Below are 23374 nucleotides of genomic sequence, written 5' to 3'. Positions count from 1 at the left end.
TGCAGAAAGCTTAGCTGTGTTTCCGGTTAGCTAATTGAAATCTGAACAAAAACTGATTATCGAGAACATCGTGGGAAGGACACAGGTGGCCCAAGCTCTGTCACAGGCTCTTTCACAGTGAATAATTAAAGAGTTTGTACAGTGGTTTAGTTGGACTTGCTTTTGAGCTCCGTAAATGTAAAGTCGTGTGAAATAATCAAAGAAATAAAGACTTACCTTCATAGAGAGGTCTTTGTTGTTCTCCTCGCGATTTGAGGCCGTTTTGATGTGTTTTAGCTTGACGCCCTAAATTACCGTGCATAAAATACGGGAAGGTCGGAAACTTCTTTTGACACATGCTCGCCAAAATCGCTCGAAAACAGCACTTAAATACTTTCCCTCGAATTAAAACTCGGCAGCACGAAAGCCAAATAGTTGCCCTTTAAGTTCACCGAAGAAAATCCCACAAAAGATGGTTTGTCGAGCAACCAATCCAGCGAGAATTTCAAATGAGCGGCCGTTCTGAATTCTGCAAATGCGTGGAAGGAACCTTTTGTGCAGCTGAGAGACCGTTAATGCGCGGTCGACCTGGACCCTAGTCAAATCTCTCTCAACCGCGCACAACTTTGCATTTACGGAGCTCAGAAGCAAGTCCAACTAAACCACTTTACAAACTCTTTAATTATTTACTGTGAAAGAGCCTGTGACAGCTTGGGCCACCTGTGGGAAGGAGAGATGTTTTCAAACAGTTACCGAAGGGGTAAATTGGCCACCGTAACGATTATAAAAGCTAACATTTCGAGCGTTAGCCCTTCGTTGCAGCAAATAGAGGAATTGTGGGTTGTGTGTGCTTTTAAAGTCGTTAAAATCTTGAGCAAAAGCTCATCTTTCAATCCGGCAGTCTAAATCCCACAGGGATCAACGAACGCTTTTCATTCCACTAATTTATTCTTGTTTTTCTCGTTGCCATGTTCCCACCAATAACGTAGCTCCATTTTCTGCCTTTAAAAGCACACACAACCCACAATTCCTCTATTCGCTCCGACGCTCGAAACGTCAGCTTTTGTAATCGTTACGGTGGCCAATTTACCATTTCAACTTTGTTGATATATCCAAGTTACCGAAGGGGTTTGGAAAGAGTTTAATCTTTCAACTGCTGCCTAGAGTGTTCAAATTCTTGAGCTCGAAAGGCCACGGATTCTCTTCTACTCCCTTGGTCATTGCCAATTGTTGAAGACCAAATTAAACACGTTTGAATCATTGGAAATCGATGCTGCTATCATTGGGGAAAACAAAACCAAAGATAAGGAAATATTGGATGGAAAGGGCGGGTTTGCTTTATTGTAAATGTCAGCTTAGTACAGGGTTATCTACCCACATCTATTAAACAAAAGTTTCCATGCTTAGCTTTTCTTTTTTTTTTTTTTATTTCAGGCGAAGATTAGATTAGATTTTGGTGCGCACAGAAAGCTGCGTAAGCGCCAGTTGCTCGACATACCTGCGTGGCCCGTGCGACGAAATAGCTTCACGGGATTGAAAAAGTTTCAGTTACAGCAGATTATACAAAAAACTCTACAATGGTAGAAAGATTTAAGCTTACATCTCATCTAACGTTTAAAGCGACATATCAATGCAACCATTATGTTTTATGCGAACCTAGCAAACTTTTAAACACGTTCTCTTGTGATACCTGCGAGAGTATTCAGTATAATTTCCGGTAAGGTTTTTCGCGGACAATCTGATCGATTTCTCTTACATTGTGTGCTGAGACTGAAACTTCTCACCACGGGCAAAGCTTTGTCGCACGGCTCAAACAAACAGCGAGCAACAGAGCTTCTTTTATATGTCCGTATTAAACACACGAAAGGACTCCAAAGCACTCTTCCCTCTGATTGGGCAGCAAAAAACAAAGATTTTCTGGCACCAATCTGATGCCAGAACGACTGCAACCGGTTGGCTCTTCTGCCCTTAACTTAAAATCGTCTCACAGCCCCTGGGTCTCCGAGGATGGGAGAAACCCTGCAGCACTAGTATCGAGGGCCTCTTCGCAAGCTATTTTGTGTTGTGTTTAGAAGCCTAATTTCTCAAGTATTTCTTCTTTGCCTTTCCTGATTTCTGGCGCCGATGAAATCGAGAAATACCGAGTGTTCACAGGATTACGAACATCTGGAAAAAAATTCTTCAAAATATCACGCACTTTATTAAAATTTCACCGCATCCTTAGCACTCGCAAAAAGTAAAAGGCGCAATTAAAAAAAAAAAAAAAAAAAAAAACGCTTTTACAAGGTAATCCTGCGATTTTTCTCTGAATTTTTTCTACGCATTCAAGATTTGGCTGCAAAGAGGCAATTTCTCTCAGCCAAAAGTATGTATATCATTTAATATTTTAATAAATAGAAAAATAAGTGGTGAATTTGTTAGTATCTGTACATGGTGATTGCCAAAGACTATTTAATTGTGCGCTAAATCGGAAAGTTAGTGTCATCCACGAGCAAAGCTCGACTAGTTCAACTGTCTCCAAAAATTTCATATATATAAAAGTTAACTACATACGACAAATCAAGTCCTTCCGACCCAGACTACTTTTCCTCTACGCGATGAACAAGTCGCCAGAAGAGACTTACTTCCTTTCGTCTCTTCGCTCCACATCCCCCCCCCCCCCCCCAACAAAGAAGAAAAGACGTGCTACCCTCGCCTATCTCCGAAAAAAGAAAAATCATCCATCGGATCCGACCTCAAACAAGAAAGTTAAGAGAATAAAAACTTCCCGTGAATTTCAGGATTGAAATAGAGGGTACTATGCAAAAAAAAAAATTAATAATAATAATAAAAAAAGAAACGGTCGGAACCAGTAATTATCTATTGCATGAAGGGAGAGAGAAGGATTTTTAGGGATTCACAGTTTCTGGGGGGAGGGGAACGGTCATCGCCAACGGAGTAGAAAGGGAGGGACTACAAGAAATTGACTGACAATTAACTGCCAACAAAATGAGAGAGTCATAAGAATATCAAAGAGACTTACGGGAGAGCCTCAAGTAAATGTTATCGTGACACAACCATTCTTCTGAACACCCACCCCTAGGCAATTCTAGAACGGAAGTTCCTCGGCGTTGCGATGCTTATGTAATGAAAAAAATTTGACCTTCTGTTTGGAGGTTACCTTAATTTCCGATGGCTCACAACACGAAAAAAAAAAAACTCTTAACACGTAGAAACTCTTAAGTTAATATAGGACGAGGGGCCCTTGGGGCGGATGTGGTTCTATGCCGAGTCTAAATGTAAGTCTTACAGAGACAAGCAAACTGTTCCTAACATGTGCTGCTTGAAGTCGGTTCTTTCCAGTGATCCCTCAGTTTTCCACTAATTTCTTCAATCTGACTGGATGTGATCAAATTAAAATCGTGAAGATTCACCAGGTGAAGTAGAAAATTTCTTTCCAAATTCCTCTCTCTAAGCTTTTGGCTGTTCTTATCGATAAACGAACGGCAAGCGTCGATCACTTGGAAGTCGGCAATGTAGCTGAAAAACACAACAAAAAAGTAAAAATATTGATAACAATCTCGTTGTCTCTATAACTCATTCCTTGAAATCCCTACGCGTCGATTCAAGGTCGTAAAAATCAAAACCCAAAGTAATCACAACAGCCAAGAAGAACCTGGACAAAAATTAAAAACAAAAGGCCAATGAAAGCTAAAAGTAAATACCTGCAAACGAGCTCAGTCAAGCACGGGAAAACGCGGGAAAACGCAGACGACCAAGTCACGATTGATGTTACTTTTGCATTTGATTGGTTGAGAGGGTAGCGCAAGTTTTCTGAACCAATCGGAGAGCGAGGTAAGCGCATTAAAGGATTACTTTCGGCACTCATATGGCAATTACACGAAACATGTAAACAGCTACAGGCACGGGAAAACGCGAATAACCAAGCCCTGGTTGCCTTTAGTTCTGCATTAAACTGATTTGGAAGATGGCGCGGGTTGATACTACTTTAGTCCAAAAAGGCTACTTTCGACACTCGATTACACTTGAAACTGCTAGAAAACGGTCACTCGCTTAAAGTGGTCAGTTACACATTTCTCATTTACTGTACAACACAGATAAGGTTTGACTAACACTAATGGCAGTTTGTCTAAAACCTTTTGATTCCATTTTCTACGGATTTCCCATCACGAGTCACCACACTCTCATCAAGAGTGAAGACAACCAACCTGTTTTTCATCAAATGAAGATTCCAAAGTTTCATCAACTCTTTTTCTCCGTCATTCACGTCAGTAAACTCATCGATTAACTGAAAATGAAAATGAAAACGTAAATATGTAGAAAAAATAAACTCGTAACATGTACATCGCACGTGACTTCATGGCAACTGAGAATAAAAAGACTAACACTCGGTTGATCGAATAGGCGAGATAGAACAACAGGACAATTTTCCTGTTGTGACATCCTCATATCAACCATGAAAAGCAGTTTTTATATTTGAAATATTTTTATTATTTTCATTGAAGTTAGGCAGATGGCAAGATAGTCGAGTATCTTTATTAAATGATGAAAATACCGTGTATAAATAAAGTTATCGTATCGTATCGTTATTGTAGAATATTCTTGCAGGAATGAAGTCTGCAAAAGAAAATGACTCGCTCGCATGGCAGTCGGAGCTTGTGCCAGTGTTTGTAGCATGGAGCGTCTAGAAGTATTATTATTACACCTCATGCCTGGGAGGGATGGATACCGAACAGTCCATCGTAGATTACATCCAAACATTTTAACGAGGTTCTATGACAATTGGGATTGCCCTGTCACTCTTATGGGTGTGGAATATCTTGCACAAGAACACACCGCAATGAATGTAATTCCTCGACACTAGTCCTTTCAAGCTGCGGCCAAGCAGGCTAATCATGCGGAGCCACAATCAACCCTTGGTTTGCCCCACCCACATTAAACATCACGAATATTACCACATACATATCTACTTTCAAATCATTAAAAACAAATTCACCTGGATGGTTTTGACTCTCATCCATTCAGGAATAGTCTCATCCTCACTGTCTTGGTCCTTCTCAGTTGTTATGATGGGAAGCGTTGTCTCTGAATGAAAATACATCCTGAAAGGAACGACAGCCTGTCAATCACGCACTTGCCACGAGCAAATATGGACGATGGCACGTGGTAAACCTACTTCAATGTGGGCGCGCAAGTGTGAGGCCATTTAGATATAATTAATATGTAATTGACACAAAAGACAACAGCTATTAACGTGTATATACCTGTGATGTCCATTATAAAAAGGTCTATTGCTGTCAAACTCTCCGTCATCAGGCTCCAAGAATTCCGACAGACTTTCTCTTCGACGTTGGGGTCTGAAGTACAAATTAGTTATGAGTTACAAGGAACCACAATGTAGTTCTTGTTCAAATACGTCTCGGTTATCAAATCACACATCAGAGGGACTACTCTTCTGTTTACCGCCGAACAATCCTGCTTAGCTCTTTAGTTTTGTCGCGCCATACACTAAGCGCGAGCGCATCGCGGTACAAGCTCGAACAATGGCTGCTAAAGAGACTACATTTTAGAACTTCCTCTCCCAGTTTTTCGTAACTTATGAGACTACTGGTCAAATTTTGCCCATCGTGCAAACAATCCCGTAACTACATAGGAATTCAAATCCAAGGGATTTGTGTGCGCTCCCCCTTCCCTGTTTGAGGACGGGTGGGGCACACATAAATTCTAGGGGGATTGGCCCTCAAATCTCATCAGATGTACGCGTTCCGTTTAGAATCGATACAATTTATAAGCACTAGGAACATGGAAATGAAGAAAATCACCTCTGAATCAGGAAATATATTCTTGATATAACACAAAATTATCCCAACGGGTATACAACATTATTTAGGGCGGATAGTGATGAGATCGTAATTTAGAACAGGCCATAATTTAGAACAGGGGAGGGGGGGGGGGAAGAGACACTTAAGTTACAGACTACGTGACAGTTGTGTTACCTCCAGACCACAACATGTGTAGAAGGCACTCTCCTGCAAGGTCCCTCTCGACTGAGCGCATAACCGAGAATATCATTCATGTCTTCGGGTTTACCGTCGTATGATCCATCGTAGTTTTCGTTTACACTAACGTCGATTCTCTCTCCTTTACTGTGAGGCTGAAAACGAATATGTGGTCATGGAAGATTACAGAGGGATAACTGTTTTCCGCTTTCTCCCACGCTAATTACCCGTGCTATGTCTAGTTACGTTAAGCATCCATTTCACAGTGTCTATTTTACCTGTCTAGTTGCGTTAAGCATCCATTTCACAGTGTCTATTTTACCTGTCTAGTTAAGTTAAGCATCCATTTCACAGTGTCTATTTTACCTGTCTAGTTACGTTAAGCATCCATTTCACAGTGTCTATTTTACCTGTCTAGTTAAGTTAAGCATCCATTTCACAGTGTCTATTTTACCTGTCTAGTTACGTTAAGCATCCATTTCACAGTGTCTATTTTACCTGTATAGTTACGTTAAGCATCCATTTCACAGTGTCTATTTTACCTGTCTAGTTACGTTAAGCATCCATTTCACAGTGTCTATTTTACCTGTCTAGTTACGTTAAGCATCCATTTCACTGTGTCTATTTTACCTGTCTAGTTACGTTACGCATCCATTTTGCAGCGTTTGGCACGCGAAGCAAGTTTCGCCGCGCTCTGGATTTGCCCTCGACACTCTTCGCTTTGTGTACTTGCAGATCATTTGCTTTGAGATTTGATCAGCCAGCGACCAGGCTTTCATTTACAGCGCTGCAGGAAGCGCGTTTCTTAGTCCGCAGGAAGACTGGAGACGAAGCAGGGAGATAGGGAGAGGTTTGCCAGGGGGGGCTGGGGGGACTGGGGGGGGGGGTCCGTGCTTAAGTACTAGCAAACCTCTCACCGGTTCGCGTTGCTCAAGGGCTCATGCTTTCCCGCATACAAAGACACGTTCGTGCCAAAGCAATCATTATGAGAGTCTGCATGCAAGCTACGAACTCATAACAAAATTGCGTTAATTATCATTATTGCAACGAGCTTCATCTTTTAAAACCAGTTTTATAGATAAAAGGCATCACAAAAAATTTCCTTGGCAACTTGTCGGTTAACTTCAGTGCAACTGATTACATTTCTTCTTACTGAAGCCTAATGCGCCCTTGCATTTAAACCTCCTAAACAAGCGCATCTCAAACCGAAAAAACAGACTAAAAATACTCACAGCATAAGTAAAGATGAAGCGTCTGTGGCAGAGTTTCAGATGTTTCAACAAACTGTACAGTCCTCGACAATCGATAGAACACCACGGACAGAAAAAGTCATCTCTGGCCTCTGTTTGTTGGCGTGTGTTGTTGTTGTAAATGAACTGGTAAAATACTCGCTGTCTCTTCCTGCTCTCACTGTTTCCATTGGCCTCTTCGCTTGGCGTACGCACGTCATTCGTTGACGCCGAGTCCTGACTGGTCAGTGGTGCTCGCAACGGAAGTGACGTGGGACGCCTTGGTGGCCGCGCCAGTGGAGTGCCCGACCAAGAGAGTTTGAATTTTAAGGTGGGGCCGTAAGCGAACACCTCAAAAGGACCCATCTGAAAAATGCAACATTGTTTTAATGGACAGAAACTTTGAATCAAGCTGGTTAGGGACAGTGGGTCACATTATATCTTACACCTGCAACATCGTTTGCACTTCCATCTCTGTCAGCGAAGAAGAAGATGGCCTGTGACAGATTAAGTTCTCCCTCCCTCCCCCTCCTGCCACGCCCTTTCCTCTCAGTAACTCACCTGTCCCTCAAACACGTTTTCCCAAGAGGTCCTGTTGGACAGTATCCCCTTCTTTCTTCCTGGTCTCTTGTGCTTCTCGTGCAGCGCTAGCTCATAATCACCGTCCGTTAATAAACAGTGTTTATTGTTGTCAAACACGATAAGTTCAGCGGTGTACACAGTGTGCGCAGTCTCACAAGAGCTTGAATTATCAGATGCATCACCATCTTCCCACTCCCCCTCGGGATAGCTCCGCCCCACACGACGTCGTTTTGTGGGGGGCTCTTCTGGGGTGAGAGTGTCGTCGACGCCTAAGATATAGAGATTGACGTAATATTAGACCGTGTACATGTGTATCAAGGCCTGCGTCTAAATGAGTTACCAGCATGCGTTTATGAAGAGGCATACCGTTTTCGTCCTCTGCCGCATCAGAGAGAGGTTCCCCGGCGTTCTTCTTTTTCCCTCTTTTCTTGGTGCTTTTATTATTTACGCGGTACGGGACGCTGACTTGCAGACTAAGAATACATGTTCGACTCGTCTTGCCACCCCTAAAAGTACCGTTAGGGATGGACACACTTGATGACGGAGAGACTGGTAACAACTGAGAGCGAGGGTTGAATGGCGCGGAGCCTTGGCCGAGAGGATTTGTCACTACTTGTGGATCACTTTCCTATATAAAAAAAAAGAACAGATATGCAGAGAGGAAGTTTTATACCGTGCTAGTTGTACGACAGTCGACCGATTGTTGGATGTCAGACGACTGGCAGTCGGTAACATGTCGGTTACTCGTCGGTAAGTTTCGTACCAAAAAGTGGTTCGCAATGCATTGTAGGGCGATCCGACGTGCTCCATCGTTCTAGAGATCGCACCCTAACCACGAACATACCTTCCGTCGCTTGTGACAGATTTTGACGAGAAGTACATCCACTTTGATAAAATCTTCCACGAGTAGCGCGCTCTTTTTGTTGTTTGACAAGTCACCGTTAACTGAAGAAGACGAAATAAAACACATCTTTAAAATGCAATGAAATTAAACAAGCATTTCTCAAAGAAATAATCAGAGTAATCAGTATATCGTGAACATTGTTGTGGAACTTTGATAATCTTTCCAACGGCTCTTTTGGTACAATATACGTATTTCAGGTCATTTAAGCGGAAGCAAAGGAGAGCCTTGATTTAAAAAAGAAAACTCTCAAAAGAGAAGTGTTTACTCTTATGGACAGAGTCCATTCTGATGATAGTCACTTGAGAGCAACAGGGAAAGTTAAGGATGGAGAATAGATAAGGATGAAAATGATTCAGAAATAGTTGCTTGGGAGTTGTTTTAAAAACACTCTACAGAAAATTGGAATTCTAAGAAAGATGGAAAAAGGCAATTTGTGAGGGAGATGTGGTATATTCTTAAATATTCAACCTCCATTCAATTATAGGAACGTCTTTCACTATTATTTAAAAGGAAAAAATGATGATTCATGAGAAAGCCACAAGTAATTTTTTCTCATCTTTCCCCTTTACTTGGATTCTTCTGAATAAAATTTGAATTAAACAGTGAAATACCCGGTCCTGATCCATGGAAAAATCCTGTAAATGTGAGATTCATGTAGCCACTATTTTCACTGCAAATAAAGTAAAAATAACATATACATCAGCTATGACATTAGCATCTTACTTCTTGTTTACTCTCTCAAAATTGTGACAACTTCATTTTATCAACTTTTTGATATTCATTGTTAACAACTGCTAGTAACCTTAACATAGTTGTCTCCTCTGTCATGAACGTCTTAAATTGACCAAAAACCTTTCTCAATACATCCAAAATCCAGCTAATCGTGACATTGTAATATATTTCATTAACGTTGAACGATCAAACTGATTTTCCAATGACCTATATACTTCAACAATACACTCTCCAAATGTATTCTAATCTAAATTTGTTTCTAATAACATTTGCCTTTCATTAATGCCTACAGCAATTGTGAACAAAAACTTTGTCTTTTTTCTAAGAGTCTTTCCTAAAATTACAGACATGTAAAAGCAAATTCAGATAGTAAATTAGGAAAAATGATTTCATAGGTTTTATGATTGACATTATACTGAAACAGTATTAGTGGAGAAGAAATACAGAAAATGAACAAATATATAACATCAGTGTTAAGGAATAAAGCAAAACTTCAAAAGAGTACTAAAACCATCTTAAGATTCTTATTGAAAATTAGCTCTACACTAAATCAGAGTCTGTACAATGAACATCACTTTCTCTGCAGGAGCTGGCATACCACTGAGATATTATTTCATGAAAAAGTTAGAAGCCATAATGAGAGTATAAATTTATAGGTATCAATTTGAAAAAAAATTGCAAACTTAAAGGAAAACTTCTACTCTTCCCAATATGATTGTAGCTCTACAACTTCATAATATTTTTGTTTTTTGAAAAGCATTTGTGGTTTATGATTTCTGAACAAGGTCCTAGGGTGAAACCACAGACACTGGGGTGATGCTACCTAGCAATGCTTTATGCATTACCAAAGATTGATGGATGCTATTTGAGGTCTTTCAAAACAATCAGGTATGAAAAATAAAGTTGCTATCAATTGGTGCTCTGATGTGAAATTGATTCAACTTTTTTTATGAAGCAAAAGTCAACTGAATGACAAATCTTCTCTTAGTTCAAATATGGAACTCACAGAGGATCTCCTGTTTCTGATCTATTGTTCTCACTTTCAACTTTCTCTAGCATGTCGTTGATCTTGAAACTTTTCCTACAAAGAAAAAGAAAAATTAAAACTGCCTTTAAATCATGAAGACGAAAGAACACACTAAACTTAGGAGAGATGAGGGAATGGAGCTTAGAAATCATTTGGACTGAACAATGTTTAAATGGTTTTCATGCATATCTCAGTGCTTAAAACTCTAAAATACTTTTTTCTTCTTGCTACTAAATTTTCAAAGAAGCTACAATTAAGACTTTGATGACTCAGTCAGTTAGTCATTTAGCTAAGTTTGTATATTCTGTCAAGACCATGTGCAGTTTACAAATATCGTAAGTATATTAACCTGAAAACTATTTACTTCAAATTCAGAACACAACAGCCAAGTGTTCACATTGGGCCTTTTAGGGGAGATAAGTTTCTCATTTCAATGTTATTTTAAAGCACTACGTTTTAAAGTGTTGTGTATTTGGGAAGTAATTATTTAAGAAGGCCAAAATGCTCAGTAGGGATGCAATCTTTCTGATGCTTATGGGGAACATTCTCAAAATTTTTCGACGTAATGACTGGAATTCCAAAAATTTTTTTGATGGACAAAGTCAATTTTCTGTTTTTCATAAAATTGCCTAAGATACCAGTAAATGTATTTGCAGGAAAAGTTTGATTTATGTATTTTGAGTACAATAAGACAAATATTATAAAGAAAGAATGCAAGTGGTTAGTTCTTCTTCCTCTAACACCTAGATTGATTGAATGAATAATTAAAATATAAAAAAAATAATAATAATAATCAGTTATGTTTACAAATATAACTGGTCCATTCCAAATTTTCTCTTTATCCCAAATGTACAGTATAACCTTGTTAACTCTGGCTCCTACTAACTTGACTAAAATCTGATTTCCTCTGGTTTTGACCCCATTTTTTAATTCATCTAGTACCAACTAACTTGAACTTGGTTAACTTGAACTTCTTTTACTTTCCCTAAGCTCAAAGTGTCAGAACATAGCTGATTGACAAATCCCAATCTTAAATCGCAATTGAAACAAATGTAGTAATATTCATGAAATATAATAAATTCATCAAAACTACTTAGATTGAATTCTCTTGTCAAAGGACCTTCATAAAACAAACTAAAAGTATGAAAATGACAGTTGATTGCACAAGAATAATAAAAACATGATTCCCTGTGAATTATTGACAGGATCATTGAAATTCAACACCAATCACAATAACTTGGGTCCCCATTAACTCCAACTCATTCCCCTTGAAAGTTTGAGTCAGCAGGGGTTCCACTTACGTATAAACCTTGGCTATAGGGAAATGAAATTAAAAATGTGAAGTAATTGTTATTTCACTTTAGACACCAATATATTTAAGCAGATGTTTATTTATTGTTGAAAAATACTCGAGTTGCAAAAAAAAAAATGAGCACTTCTATAAAAACAGCCCATTTTTTTTTTTTCAGTTTATCAGCCTTTAAAAGTCCTTCTTCTAAATGAGGAGGGTGTTGTTATGTCTGTATGTCTGTGTTTCATCCATTACGTAATGTGTCTACCACTGACTGCATTTATTGACACAATGTTCTTTCCTTGGACAATCTGCTGGTTATTCGACTGATATCCAATTTCTCAACAGATCTGTACAGAGCACTTTCAAATCATGTCCACTTCTCTACAATTTAGGGACCTAAGTGATGTCATACCTGGCGTCTGTGTTCAGAAACAAGTGGAGGGCGGATTGTATGGGGCAAAAATCATTCACAAAAAAAAAAAATATCAAGACGAGAGCTCGTTTAAGCAAGAAGGGTTAATTTTATAAAAAAAACTCTATATATTAACTAGAATAACTTGGACACGTGTTTGATCACCACACGTGTCGAGCCCTTTTGTTTTCAAGTCGTAAAAATTCCGTGAAATTCTATACAATAGCTGACAGTTTCACATGAATAGGTTATCGTATCCCTGTCCTATATTGAGTAAACTTTTTCTTCTGGAAAAGCAAAACCCTTCAATAAGGCTTTAGTATATACTCACCGCTTTTTTGTGGATGCCGGTCTAGTTCGACGATGCTTCATGTAAGACAAAGTGCGATGAAGAAATACGGGCTGTAACAGATATTTAAATGTGATAAAGAAATCAACATGTTTCATGATCTTGGCCTGGGATAGGTCTCAAATAAGTAATCGCGTCTTTCTTACTTTCCTAAGGATTTAAAACACTGCAAATAAAGGCAACTTTTGGCATACAAAACGGAGAGAATTGTCTTCAATAAACTGAAAGACAACAGTGATTCCTTTTGAATAAAATTAGATAAGTAAATGTTATACCCACCGCGACTGCATTTCTCGTTCGAAGAAAGCGATAAATTTGCGTGGGTTCTGAAAGTGGAAAAGTTGATAAGTTAAAAAGTGAGGAACAATGCCATTTAACGGGATGAAGCGAAATTGATCGAAGTGCTGTGTATCTTTCGTCGACTCCAAACAAACTCGCTTACTTTCGAAAGCTTGAAGAAATAACTCGTGATCTGCTCGAAGTTGTTCAAATTTTGTCTTCTTCGGACTTGGATAGATCACATCGGCCTTCTCACTGGTCATTTTCACTGGGGTTTTCGCCGTGTTATGGACAAGAAACGGCAAAGTCTTTCTCGCCCTTTCACTTCCTGGCGTTTGAGAACCGCGCGAAATGCACGCGAGCGACGACCGCAATATACTATGGGTATGGGATATTTTGCGCGAACGACGCTTAGTAGAGTCTTCGTTCTGCGTCTGTTACGGCAAGGAAAAGGCTGTCGGTAACGCAAAAAGTGGAAGGGAAAGGCTAATTAAAAACGAAATAGCGGTATCTCAGCAATGCCTTTTCTCAATAACTAAGAAGCCATCTACTTTTTCTGTATTTTGCACATGCGAGGATAAAAAAAAAAAAAATAAATAAATTAAGGACGCTATGAAATTTCACGCTTCTCTCCTCACTCAAATTCTGGCTTATAACCACAACTAAGCCCGATAGTGTCTTGTTGCTTAAACTGAACATGAAAAGAATCCCCATGAGGCACAAAGCAGGGTCCTTAAGGGGAAACGTTTTATGCTAAGTAAGGAAAGGAGAAATAGTACAGTTTAAGGCAAGGGGGAGGGGCTAGGGTAGAGACGAGGGAGGTCCCAGGCAAATCATGAGGAGCTCGGTCAACAATGATTATGACATCAATGCTGTATTTTTTTTTTCTTATATCGCTAGTGAACTTAAGTATTAGTGAAAGCCTACGGAGCCAAGTTCTCCAATAATGAGTAATTGGAAACTGATACATTTAGATTTCCTCTCTCTAACCCTCAAGAATTTATTGTCACTATATCAGCATTCATTTAAATCATTTTACTGCGTGGCGTACCAATGAAGATCGATGCTTCGGCGCTTTTTAGTGACTTTTTAGTGATTCGGCGCTTTTTAGTGATTTTTTACCAATTACTCCCTTTATTTTTTCAACTATCTCGTGTGTTTTTCGCTGTAGTAGGTGTGCGATACATGGATTGTTTGACAGTGTGCAAATATGCGCCCGTGACGTTGAGCAGCGGCAGTTACCATTGACAACATTGGAGAAAAATGGCGGACGAAGTATAAACTGAAATTTGTCTGGAAAATCGTCGATTATTCTTCTTCAAAATGTACGCAGCACCATGTAGCCCATCCTCTTCCATATTTAGCGAAATGCTTGAACTTAATGCAACGAGAAATAGCAGCAAACGGGACTATTCAGAGGAGGAACAACTATCTGTTGGAAGTAGTTACGATGCGGCGAAAAGTTCACCAGTGTTTTTCGGTCGTTATGGACACAAACTTTCCGATTCTGTGCCTGAAATTCCCGAAGGAGAAGATGGCACGTCAACAAGATCCTCAATGTTTCCCGAATTTGATGCCTCTATCAGTCATCCGGCAACTTTTGGTTATGTTTTGTTGGATAGAAAGCCAGTTGCACCTCCAAAACAAGAATCCGCCCCTTTACCTCATCCCAAAGAGTGTGAGTATTAGATAAGGCAGAGCACATTCAGAAGGATATTTACAGTACTAGAAGGTCCCCTTAATGAGCTTGGGAGGAGAAGGGAAATATTTCTGTTAAACCTCATACTATACCGATACATCAATGTATAATGCTCATGCCTCAAAGCTAGCTACTGTATATTTTGGCTAAACTGCTGTTTCTATCATCGTTTTCTTTCACCCTTTGACCCCTTGAGAGTGACTAGCATCTAATTTCTTCTTACAATGTCACCCCTGAATCACACATTAAGGTCAGGAGAATAAAGGAAATGGTCATCAACTGAAGAAGCTCTCTCTTCTTTCAAGCCTTATTTCCAGTACTACATAAGTAGGATTTATTACTATGAGGATCGATTTCATACAAAGCTCTTGATTGTTAAACAAATTCTCCTTGTCAGAGCCTTTGGGAAATGTATAGAGAACAATATGGAGAATATGCATAGTAATGTTAGGGTGTAAACATTTAATTATTTAACTGCACATGTATTAAAATATGGGATTTTAAGGAAATCTTGTCAGGAGATGAACTTTATACTGTGCACATAGGATGCCACAATGATGCTTAATAATTTTGATAATTTTTCATGAAGATTTCTGTATCATTGATCCCTTACTATTTTAAAACAAAGCTGTAGTCTCAAATTAAAGCAATCTATTCTTTTAGCAGGGTAATTTGGTTATATCAGCTAAGTTGAAATCATAAATTGGCCACCGTAATGAGTTGAAAAGCTGACGTTTTGGGCGTTAGCCTTCGTCAGAGCAGTTGCCAAAAAAGAAACACCTTAGGAATCTTACATAATTTATTTAACCACTAACAGCTGTGCTTGACTCACAGGAGTGAGCAGTAAGGCTGGAATTTGTTTTTGGAGATTCACATGATATCTCAAGGTCAAGGCAACCAAGGAGAAAGAAGCAAATTTTACAGTGGAAAATTCCATTGCATGAGTATTTTTGAAAAAAATTTTTTATCTCAGATAACTTTGCAGAGGTTGCCTTTCCTCTTACCCTCTTGGACAAAACATATTTCCTGTTTTACATATATGATTTCCATCATTTCAGGTAGCCCCAGAGAATACCTAGATGCTTACATGTTTCCAGTTCTCTTACCAGCAATTGAGCAAATGCTGATAGCTGCCAAAGAGAACAAAGTGTTTGAGGTTTGTCTTTCATTGAAATTACTTTTAGGGTTATATACATTGACATGCATGTCCTCAGTTTATTTAACTTTAGAAGAGCAGGAGCAGTAGTTAGAAATTTTCAGCTTTCACTCTTGTCTAACTTATTGTTCTGTACTTTTTCTATAGAGGAGAAGATCAAAGTTTAATGCATGTGACTTTTTGACAGAGTTCTTGTTCAGGTTAGCATCAATAGTTGCTTTAATGTTCTATTTAGTTAACAAAATATTTTTCTATTTTGACCTTGGCAGAAGGGGGCATTGGAATTTGCAGTATTGGCTATTTTTTAGATAGCTTTTTCGGTTTTTGAGCTAAAAAACCTTTGTTTTTTAGTTTTGTGCCAAAAACTTTGGTTATTTGATTTTGGTGTTCATTGTGGTTTGCGGATTTTCTGTTTTTTAGCATTTGGTTTGCAGTTTTAATCAAAAACACTGATGGGTTTTCAGATTTGGTATCTGTTATGGTTTTCAGTTTCTTTCTATTTGGGTTCTGGTTTCTCTTCAATCTGAGCAGCAATTATGCACCTCCACTGATATCTAGTAGTTGCAAAACCTCTACAATTATGCTCCACTTGTGGAGTGACCCTACCATTTTAGTGGTACATTTCAACCCATTCATGTCTTATACAAGGTGTTGTAGCTTATGTTCAGGACCTGCTGAGTGCCCCCCATATCAAGGAAAGTTTCAGATCATTCCCTCCTTTAAGCTGCAACATGGATTACTAAAGACAAGATTATTGTACTCTCTTACTTGTTCACAGGAACAATCCCAGATACAAGGATAGATCTAGCATGACTTTGGAAGACATTCCATTTGTGCAAACAATACTTGCGGAGCAGTAAGTTGTCCATCTAAAATGATTATTTACTCAGCTAATCTTAATATATCATGTTCCTGGGCAATTAACACAGTGTGTTTCTCCACCATGCAGTCCAAATGGGTACCACTTGGCTCTTAAACTCCTAGAAATTACTAACGTGTAAGTTCTCCCAACAGTATCCTCTCGTTATACAGTCACGAACAGATGAGAATTACTCCAAATTATCAGGTGGAAACTATCTTGATCTAATACCAAATTCATCGTACAAATTAAAATAGAAATGTGCAGCAGCCATTGGGGAAAATTCAAAATCAGATCTTGAGATTTAAAGGGTTAATTGTCTTGAAACTGTGGTGAAAACTTATAATGGGCTAACATGCCATTCAGGGGCAGTAAGAAAGATCGTAGTGGCTTTATGCGACAGAAATCAGGATGAGCTCCTTCAGGAAGAGGCTCTTTCCGCCCAAGAGTACAACTAGGCAGCCGGAAACTTTCAGAAATACCTGAGAAAATGCTAATGGGGGTGGGGGTGTGGATTACCTGTGGAGTTGATACCTGCATATGCTAAGGGGGTGGGGGTGAGGATTACCTGTGGAGTTAATACCTGCATATGTGAAGGGGGTGGGGGTGGGGATTACTTGTGGAGTTCATACCTGCATATCCAGTCCAGGAGGAGTACAGATGCCTCACACTGTTTCTTGTCACGGAAAACAGAATAAGCTGACTGACCAGCAGTAATAAGCAACGATGGTCGTAAAGCTTAAACTAATTAAAGCGTGTAACTTTGGACAGCCCTTGTCTTCTTTTAGAAGTAAACTATTGTTTTTTGTCCTCTCTCTGTTTTTTTCTTGCAGTCCTCGACCTCCGTTACCGTTGTCTTTACTGCTCAGTGACGAAGAGGCTGCTATTATCATTCAGGCATTTTTCAGAGGATATCTGGTAAAACTCGGCAATTTCTGAAATTTTTAATTTACCCAGAAATATCAGAAATTCAGTAAACATCACGTCTTGAACGTAGAAAATCGAATTGTTTTGTCGAAGGCCGACCTCTTTGGAACTTGAGTAAATAGGAAGGGCAATTGTGACAATTACAAAAAACTGTACTACCGTAAGGGTACATACAAGAAACGAGTGATGCTGCTTCTATTTTTAGTCAGACTTTTTTTAGAACATTTTTTGCTCAGATATGTCTGAATTGTATTTTTCGTTTCGTTTAGGATTAAGCGTTAAATTTGGGCATAAATAAAAAACCTGGTTTGAATAACATCAACTTTCGTCGCAGTAGCACTTTAAGTGGCACAGAAAACTATCTGTTTTTATTTTACTGGTCAGTTGGTTTTGTTGAATTTGTACCGACAGCCTCTACTCCTACCGATCTGCTAACGTTATATCCTAATGCGGAGAAATAACGTGCCTTTGCAGCAAAAGTTTCAGCTAGCCTCCCGATTAGCTCAACCGCCTCCCGGTTAGCTCAATTGGTTAGAGCACCGGCTTGTGTTGTGCGGGAGGTCGAGGGTTCGAGCCCCGGCCGGACCGATAGTCATGGTCTTAAAATAAGTGAGGAGAATTTGCTACCTTTCTATAATCAAGAAATGGATAGATATTCTAGTCTTTTCGGATAAAGACGAATAAACCGTAGGCCCCGTCTCCTGCAGGGTTAGGGGTAGGAGACGTTAATTTCCCACGCATGAGAATACTGTGTTGTGGATGTCCTCCCTTGGGGTGGGATGGGTGGGAATTGGCCCTGAAAAGCCCCCATGGGGAGTGGTCAACTAACGTATGTATGTATGTAAGTTGCAGTAAAAATTCTTAAACGGTGTCTAGCATTCTCTTTTAAATCTACAGGTGCGTAAACAGCCAGAGGTTCAAGAGTTAAGACAGTACCAGGAAGAAATGAGAAATGTAAGAAATTTTGAGAAAAGAGCACTCATAACTGAAGCATATGAAGCCTGTTGTAAGAAATTAGTCACTGCGAGCAACATTTATAAACAATTAGTGATGTATATAAAAGCGATCCTCGCAGTGATGAACACTACTTAAGCTGTAGTTAAAATAAGGCCTGAAAAAAATTCGGACTAGTTCTAAATTTTGAAAATGATGGTAAAGCGCTTAGAACAGCAATGTAAGCGCAATAGAAGAGACATTTTTTATAAATATTACGTGGGCCTCTTGTTTCAAATCCTCTGCTAATTTATACTCTAGGAAGCTGTCGACATTTTCTTAAAAGTGGAAGACTTCTGGAAGAAACATCCAGTGGATGATGGAGATGAAGAGGAAAAGAAAGCTGATTAATTATTACTAGTATATTTTTGCACAGAGCAACATACCTACATACAAAGAGCAGTTGTTTTGCGGGGAAATACTGGGTAACTTCGCCATCGAACTTGTTCTTCACAAAAAGTATCAGAACAATAATATGACCTACCTGTTACTTTTACTTTAGAACGTTACTAAGAAGCTCTGATCGTAACAAACGAATTCTCCTTGCTAGTACCAAAGGAAACGTACAGCGAAGGGTATGGAGACAGATGTTAAGGTAGAAAGAGTTAAACAGATTCTGGGGGCGCTCTTTTTGTAAGAATTCATGATGTAGTTTGTTTCTTGCACATTTATTTCGATAGTTGGTTGAAATTAAAGCCGGTCTGAAATATAAACCTTGTGAGTATCACTGTCAAAAACTGTTTACGAAATGCTGTCAAGTCGACAAGGGGAATTTTTCGGGTTGCCACCCAAAACAACGAGAACCCCGCAGATTTTTCTCCTGCTTTGCACGGTCTACCACAGGAAAGGCAGATGGAAGTTATGCTTTTGCTTTCAGTTCTTGATTGGCCAATTGAGTTTTGATTGACAGGATGAAGAAACTCTGGTTTCACGCCAGTCACGCGAAAGTTGCGAAACTTTTGAGGTTGCGAAACATTGTTTTGATGGCCTTCGGCAAACCTGACACTAAACTGTGCATAACTTTATGATCTTCTTTCTTGTTATTTGTGAGAATGAAAAGCTTTCATGTAACCCCGCTACATTACCCATGTGTCTTGTCATCTAGTAAGGAGAAAGTGGAAGCTCTTCGCTAGTAATACTTATTTTTGGAAATTGCGTGCTTCAAGATCACAGTCATTCGTTCATATTTGCCACCGAGTCATAACAGACTTTTCATAGATTCTATTACCTCGACCCGATTTCAAGGCCGATCAATCTTGATTGAACAAAGCCGTAGCAAAACTGGCCTGAAGGCTTACAGAGACCACGCATAAGTTGTTCTGAAGCAGTAATCTTGCTGCTGCAAAACAAAAAAAAAATTTCCCAGCTTATGCAAGGTCCGGTTATATTGCAGTATCTTTCTGTACAAATTAGGCAGTTTCATTTCGTGCAATCCCACGTGGGTTGTAAAAGCTGATTGAGGAAAATAAAGAATATTCAATTCCCTGCTGTTTGTTACTGAAACATTTGACCGGCCACGTTTACCTCGGCCACGAAAGTACTTTTCCCGCGATTTTTGTATCGTAAACGTGAAAAATCTCGTGATCTTTCATGACGTGTCAAGTTGACGAAGCAAGATATTTTTTGATGGAAAGGGCCCAAAATAAGAAATTTTACGTACCTCGTGACGTATGGAAGTCACGCTGGATCAAAGTACGAGGGGGCCCGCAGTTTTTACATCGCGATGTAAACATAAACATGAGCATGCGCAGTTTATAATGAGCACCGGCGAACACGTTGTGTTCCCCTTGGCCTTTCGGGGAATTGGCGTTAGGAGAAGCCGTGCAAGATGGATGTGATTGCGTTTTTAAAACCTCGAATTGTTTTTATGAGTGACTGAAGTCTTCTAGGATGTCAGCTGAGGACTTTATGCACGACGGTTTCTTAAGTGAGGAGGACGAAGGCGAAATAGTAGATTGGCAACTACCACTAATTTTTATGAAGAAGCGCCACAGAGAACAGATCGAAGGTTCCAGATCTTTAGCTCAAACGTGGCGAATGAAGGAGCGAGTAAGTAATCCAGTCACGGAGTACTCCTTCTCTTAGTTGTCGAGTTTCGTGATGTCTTTTCTTAATGTTACCTTGTCGATTTCGTTTTGTTTCAGATGAAGACGGTCAGTGTTGCTCTGGTGTTGTGCTTGAACATTGGGGTCGATCCACCAGATGTCGTAAAAACCTCACCTTGTGCAAGAATGGAGTGCTGGATCGGTTAGTAAAATATTTTATTATCTGAAGCATTCCTTTCACTTTTGTTTTATTTGTTATGAAGACGCCATTCATTTCCGGCTTGTTATTTATCAAAACCCATCTTTACTGGTCAAACTTGTTTAATTTGTGTACACAACTTGTCCATTTCCATACCCATTCATAAAAATAGAAAACGAATTCACAAAATAGTAGATGAAATTTTGCACAAATCAAGACAATAGATCGGAATAACTAATGTGTTACCCCCCTCAAAAAAATTGAACTTTGGGCATATCGAGCAATTGCGTAAGAATCATCCAATTAGATAATTCTCTGTGGTGGATGGATTTTTGGCAACCGTCCCCATCAACTCGTCTTTGTGCGTCTGTCTATATTTTGAATATTGATGATGGGATAGTGAATGTTACTTAATTTACTTAGACTTAAGTATATTGCCCCCTAATCAGCTGATTTAATTTTTTATAGTATTTTGTTTGCATGATCTTCATTCTTGAAATAGATACAACAATTAACTGTCATTTAGCTCTTCAAAAGTCTAAAAAATTAATTTTAAGGATCTTCAAATATTTTTCTACGACCCAACCTTCTTGTCACACTATTGATGTTACAGGATTTCAAATCACACTACCAGGTTATTCTTAAAAAAAAAAATTATTGTTGCCTCATTAGAATATAATACAGGAAGCCTAATGTAGGTGATTTGCTATAAACCACAGTTCTGATGAAATTTTATGCAGGCTAAGAATGTCTTGAAACTTGCCAGCACTTGTTCAGTACCTGTGTCAGCTGCAATGGCTGGTAAATTTGTTTAAACATGCAAACTGTCTATGGTTACTGTAGCATCAGTTTCTTTCATCAAAGTATTGACACAACTGCTTCAATCTAAATCTCAATAAACTAATGTCCTCAATTGCAAGAATTCAATGTTGTATTTATTGTATATTTCTTAAAATACTGGGTATTGTTCCCAGTGGATTTGGACACCTTTTTGTTTTGCTGGTGATAAAAGTAGTTTGCTATTTTTTAGCAGGCTGCTATTGCATGTAACTTTGATAAATCTGTAGGGACAAACAGTTAACATAATATGCCTAGTTTCTATCAAGAATTAAAAGCATCTTGTGGTATCTGACACAACTTCACATTCTCTTAAACAGTTAACAGGGAAATGTATAATAACTAGAATAGAGAATTACCCATCAAGAAGATTTTTGGAATTTTAAGCAGTAATTGCTGTTGTCATGGAGTTGTTTCTCTGTATTTCACAGATCCTTTATCTATGAATCCGCAGAAGGCTTTGGAAACTGTCGGTAACAAATTACAGGAACAATATGAGCGTTGGCAGCCAAGAGTAAGATGAAACGTTTTACATAATATCAGGTTTATGCTTTAGAGTATTATGGTAGGATAAGAATAGTCAGTCAGAAATTTGGTTGTGTAAATTTACTTTTAGTAATAATCAAGTAATATCTGAACTGAAAAGACCAACTAAGTGGTTATATTTTCCTGTCAGGCTCGCTATAAGCAGAGTCTTGATCCTACTGTAGAAGAAGTGAAGAAACTGTGTTCCTCACTACGACGAAATGCAAAGGTATTTTTTTCAATTCTGAAGATATTTTTATTAATCACTTGTTGTTGTCTATCTTTTATAAAATTGAAATTAACCTTGTTTTACCACTAATTTTTTTTTGGTAAATGAACATTGTATAAGTTAGCTACTGATGTGGTTTTCTTGGTAGATGTACCAACAACTCCCTTTCAGTAAACAGTTGAGTGATTCTGTTGTTCATACCTTCACCCTAGTCTGTTTTGTCTTGCTGCCCTATTTTGTCCAAAGTTAATCATCAGTTCATTGTGAAATTCTACTTATCAAGCCAAGAAAGTATTTCTTAATGCCATTATTAACAATGTAAGTGAAAAACCCCAACTAACTTCTACTTTCAAGACACTACTGCGAAAACTTCAAAACTAGTTTCGTCTACGACCTCATCTGTTGATCATAAGCAAAAATCTAAAACTCTACATTTTTTTAGATTTTTAGATTTTTGTTTGTGATCAACTGACGAGTTCTTAGACAAAACTAGTTTTGAAGTTTTTGCAGTAGTGTGTTGAAAGTAGAAGTTAGTTGGGGTTTTTCACTAGTACATTGTTAATATGGCGTAATCATCAGTTAGTGATTGTCAATCTCTTTTATCCATTTTGGTTTCAATAAGATATCAAGAGAGGGTTACCAGTAATCCTTTTAACCCTCAGAACTGATAAACATGCCACTTCTCATTACAATCATCATCATGAATCCCTTTCATGCCTCGTGGCACATAGGGCCTTCACAGAGCTTTTCCACTCCTCTCGATTGGTTGCTGCTGTCCGCACCTCTTCCCACGACCTCCAACCCGCCTCTTGCCTTTCTTTCTCTACTGTACATCTCCAAGTGGTTTTTTGTCTTCCCCTTCTCCTTTTACCTTCTGGCACCTGGCTCATAGCAACATTGCAATCATTATTACGATCTTTCCTACAATATCCATACACTATCCAGCAAACAGGTAACATGATTACTTAAACTGATCAGGTGAAAGTTGTTATTTTGATCCAACACCTAATTCTCGTAACTACTTTTACAAGAAGATGAGTGAGAGATAGAGGGGAGAAGTGACATTCAGCTACTAGTGAGAACAAAAGAGTTAGAAGAACTCCTCGGGATGGGTTTTGA

At 38.9% G+C, this 23374-nt stretch overlaps 3 protein-coding genes and 1 long non-coding RNA gene across 4 annotated transcripts in view; 2 read left to right on the top strand and 2 right to left on the bottom strand.

The window, feature by feature from the left end:
- Positions 1-1293: 1293 nt before the first annotated feature.
- LOC111325471 (polycomb protein suz12) lies at positions 1294-13153 on the bottom strand. Its single transcript, XM_022929282.2, has 14 exons — positions 12950-13153; positions 12787-12833; positions 12490-12560; positions 10432-10506; positions 9305-9363; positions 8634-8734; positions 8156-8417; positions 7769-8058; positions 7211-7573; positions 5976-6133; positions 5244-5336; positions 4976-5081; positions 4188-4267; positions 1294-3498 (listed from the first exon to the last, which is right to left on the bottom strand). Exons 1-14 carry the CDS (start codon positions 13047-13049, stop codon positions 3288-3290), a joined length of 2016 nt encoding a protein of 671 aa, XP_022785017.2. The 5' UTR covers positions 13050-13153; the 3' UTR covers positions 1294-3287.
- Positions 13154-14019: 866 nt separating this feature from the next.
- On the top strand, positions 14020-19133 carry LOC111325427 (IQ domain-containing protein K). Its single transcript, XM_022929229.2, has 7 exons — positions 14020-14464; positions 15544-15641; positions 15789-15841; positions 16420-16497; positions 17334-17418; positions 18325-18381; positions 18682-19133. The coding sequence occupies exons 1-7, from the start codon at positions 14110-14112 to the stop codon at positions 18769-18771; spliced, it is 816 nt and encodes a 271-aa protein (XP_022784964.1). The 5' UTR covers positions 14020-14109; the 3' UTR covers positions 18772-19133.
- LOC148722646 (uncharacterized) lies at positions 18703-20199 on the bottom strand. Its single transcript, XR_015992273.1, has 2 exons — positions 20081-20199; positions 18703-19759 (listed from the first exon to the last, which is right to left on the bottom strand). It is a non-coding gene; the product is annotated as an uncharacterized LOC148722646 (long non-coding RNA).
- The window catches only part of LOC111325425 (regulatory-associated protein of mTOR), a 22050-nt gene continuing 18848 nt past the window's right edge, over positions 20173-23374 (top strand). Inside the window, exons 1-4 of the mRNA XM_022929228.2 lie at positions 20173-20469; positions 20565-20667; positions 21933-22015; positions 22178-22255. Of these exons, the coding sequence (XP_022784963.2) occupies positions 20311-20469; positions 20565-20667; positions 21933-22015; positions 22178-22255 (423 nt within the window). The 5' untranslated portion in view covers positions 20173-20310. The remainder of the gene's footprint in view (positions 20470-20564; positions 20668-21932; positions 22016-22177; positions 22256-23374) is intronic.

This window comes from Stylophora pistillata, chromosome 10, assembly GCF_964205215.1.
Source record: "Stylophora pistillata chromosome 10, jaStyPist1.2, whole genome shotgun sequence".
NCBI classification, from domain to species: Eukaryota; Metazoa; Cnidaria; class Anthozoa; order Scleractinia; family Pocilloporidae; genus Stylophora; species Stylophora pistillata.
Note: the sequence above shows the minus strand (reverse complement) of the source record. Positions and strands in the feature narration are given on the sequence as shown.